The 2,435-nt window shown below is 47.9% G+C and overlaps 1 protein-coding gene across 1 annotated transcript in view; it reads right to left on the bottom strand.

Annotated features, from left to right (window-relative positions):
* Nucleotides 1-1,501, bottom strand: part of SSUH2 (ssu-2 homolog) — a 28,349-nt gene extending 26,848 nt beyond the window's left edge. The window contains exon 1 of the mRNA XM_004714123.2: nucleotides 1,467-1,501. Within this exon, the coding sequence (XP_004714180.1) occupies nucleotides 1,467-1,494 (28 nt within the window). The 5' untranslated portion in view covers nucleotides 1,495-1,501. The remainder of the gene's footprint in view (nucleotides 1-1,466) is intronic.
* Nucleotides 1,502-2,435: the final 934 nt, after the last annotated feature.

The raw sequence follows: 2,435 nt of genomic DNA on the forward strand, positions 1-2,435 counted from the left end.
GCAGAGCTCTCTTGCTTACCCTAACAGTGTGCATGCAGTAGGTACACTGCTGTGGTAGATGTGCCAAGCATACAGTAGAGGGGTACACAGTGGGTGTGCATGAATGCCTGGTGATATGAATTAAACTTAAGAAAGTATGGTGCAAGAAAGATTCAGAATGATCCTAATGTGTAGTGAAGGGAAAACGTGTGTTTTGCCAAGAAGAACCAACAGGTAAATAATTGACGATGCTATCTTTAAGGACTTCCCAGAAAAAAAAAACAGAGAACCTGGCCTCATCCCCCTCCCACCTGAATCCTACGGTGACACGCATCCACTACTCTACACTCTAAACCAGGCTCATTGCCATCGAGACTCACAGCCATGGGATAGGACAGGGTAGAACTGCCCTGTGGGTTTCTGAGACTGAGCCTCCTCACAGGAATAAAAAGCTTCGGCTTTCTGCCATGGAGCAGCTGGTCATTCCAAACTGCTGGCCCTGCAGTTAGCAGCCCTGCTCATGACTAACGCCCAACTGGGAGGTCACTGATCAAAGCGGCTAATGGGAGTCTGTATTTTGTGTCACCTGTTTTATTAGAATGTGTTGCCAATTTGAGGGGAAATTGTTTCCACATAACACCTTTCTTCTTAAAATACCATTTTCTTCTTCCTGTTTTAAGTCTTTGGATTCCATTGTATTTCTTTTTTTGTTTGTTTTAATCATTTTATTAGGGGCTCATACACTCTTATCACAATCCATACATGCATCAATTGTGTAAAGCACATTTATACATTCATTGGTCTCATCATTCTCAAAACATTTGCTCTCCACTTAAGCCCCTGGCATCAGCTCCTCATTTTCCCCCTCCCTCAAGAACCCTTGATAATTTATAAATTATTATTTTGTCATATCTTACACTGTCCGACATCTCCCTTCACCCACTTTTCTGTTGTCCGTCCCCCAGGGAGGAGGTTATAGATTCCATTGCATTTCTATGCTAGCAATGACAGGGGACACTAGCTGGGTTTCATGAGTGGTGATGAACAGACGTGCTCTTAAGCTAGAGAAGGATCATGAGTAAAGACCTATACAAACATTCCTTTAAAATTAGCCCTATTGAAGTGCTGAACCCAACTCTTTGATGAGAATCCTGAAAGCCACACTTAACTGTTGGCTCTAGGAGTCGGGGTGCTGGGCGGTGGAGGACATACTGTCAACTAGCGAAAGGAAATAAGAAAGACTACAAGCCTGTCGATTTGACATGCCGCAGTAGTTAGAGTGAAATGTGCCCATGCTCTGCATTGCCCAGAAGCACATAAAGGAAGCCTAGACAGCAGCCTGCAAATTGGCTTTGCGCAGATGAGGAAGGAAGGAAGGGACACTCAGGACAACGCCGAGGCAGACCCTAAGACGGTAAGAAGGGCAGTTGGTGGATTTCTGTACAGCACTAACCACAGAGGTGACCCACTTCCCCGGGTGTACTCACCTTCATCTTCGCTCAGGTCCCTGTCCATGGTGCACACGTCCAGCTAAGGAGGTGCTTGCCCTGCAAATGGGCTCAGTCCACCCTGGATCTGAGAGCCCACTCTCAAGCCCCTCCCAGAACAGGAACCCATTGTTTCGCCATTTAAATACAACAGAGGGAAAGCCCCGTGTCAGTCCCTGCAGTTCTCTGAACCCAATCAGCCAGAGTCCTCTGAGCTTCCACTCAACCCATTCCTTCTGCTTACCAGGCGCTTTCTGGGTGCTTCTAGCTGCATGTGACCTCACTGTAACCCTCTGAGGCAAGTACATCCATCTCTCTGGGCTGTTGAGTCAAATCCTCGTCTATCTGATGCTCAAGCCAGAGTGTTGGACCCCTATGCAATGATTCCCCCATCTCTAGCACGCACACTTGTAACCCCAAGGAAAGTGCCTCCTCAAGGAGGAGAAATGTGGGTCCATGCAATGGGTGGAACTTCTGACGTCTTGTACATCAACCTTCTCAGGCCACATGGGAAGAAACAGACTCAGATACTGAGTGGTTGTTGTTGGTTACTGCCAGTTGATTCCAACTCACAGTGGCCTCGTGTGTGCAGGGAAGAACTGGGACCCATAGAGGTCTGGGAAGCTGATTGCCAGGCTCGACTTCTGAGGTACCTCCGTGTGGGTTAGAATTGCCAACCTAGTCTAAGGCTTAGCCACCAGTGCTGTGCAGGGATCCTCCAAAGCCACAGGGCTCATCATAAGCAGACAGCTGCCAGGGCAAGCGGCACGGCCATCACTCCCACCACGCTTGCCTAGCGCCCGGTAAAAGATGGGGAGGGGGGGGCTTTTGTTCAATCCCTCTTCTGGAATTGTTTGTAAAAGATCACCAGTCTCACATGGGAGAAGCACACCAGCCTGTGCAATCACAAGGTGTCAAAGGGATCAGTTATCAGGCATCTAAGAAATAAAAATCCTATCATTGTGTGCT

This window comes from Echinops telfairi, unplaced genomic scaffold (assembly GCF_000313985.2).
Source record: "Echinops telfairi isolate 266 unplaced genomic scaffold, ASM31398v2 ScPeMD7_7474;HRSCAF=8512, whole genome shotgun sequence".
NCBI classification, from domain to species: domain Eukaryota; kingdom Metazoa; phylum Chordata; class Mammalia; order Afrosoricida; family Tenrecidae; genus Echinops; species Echinops telfairi.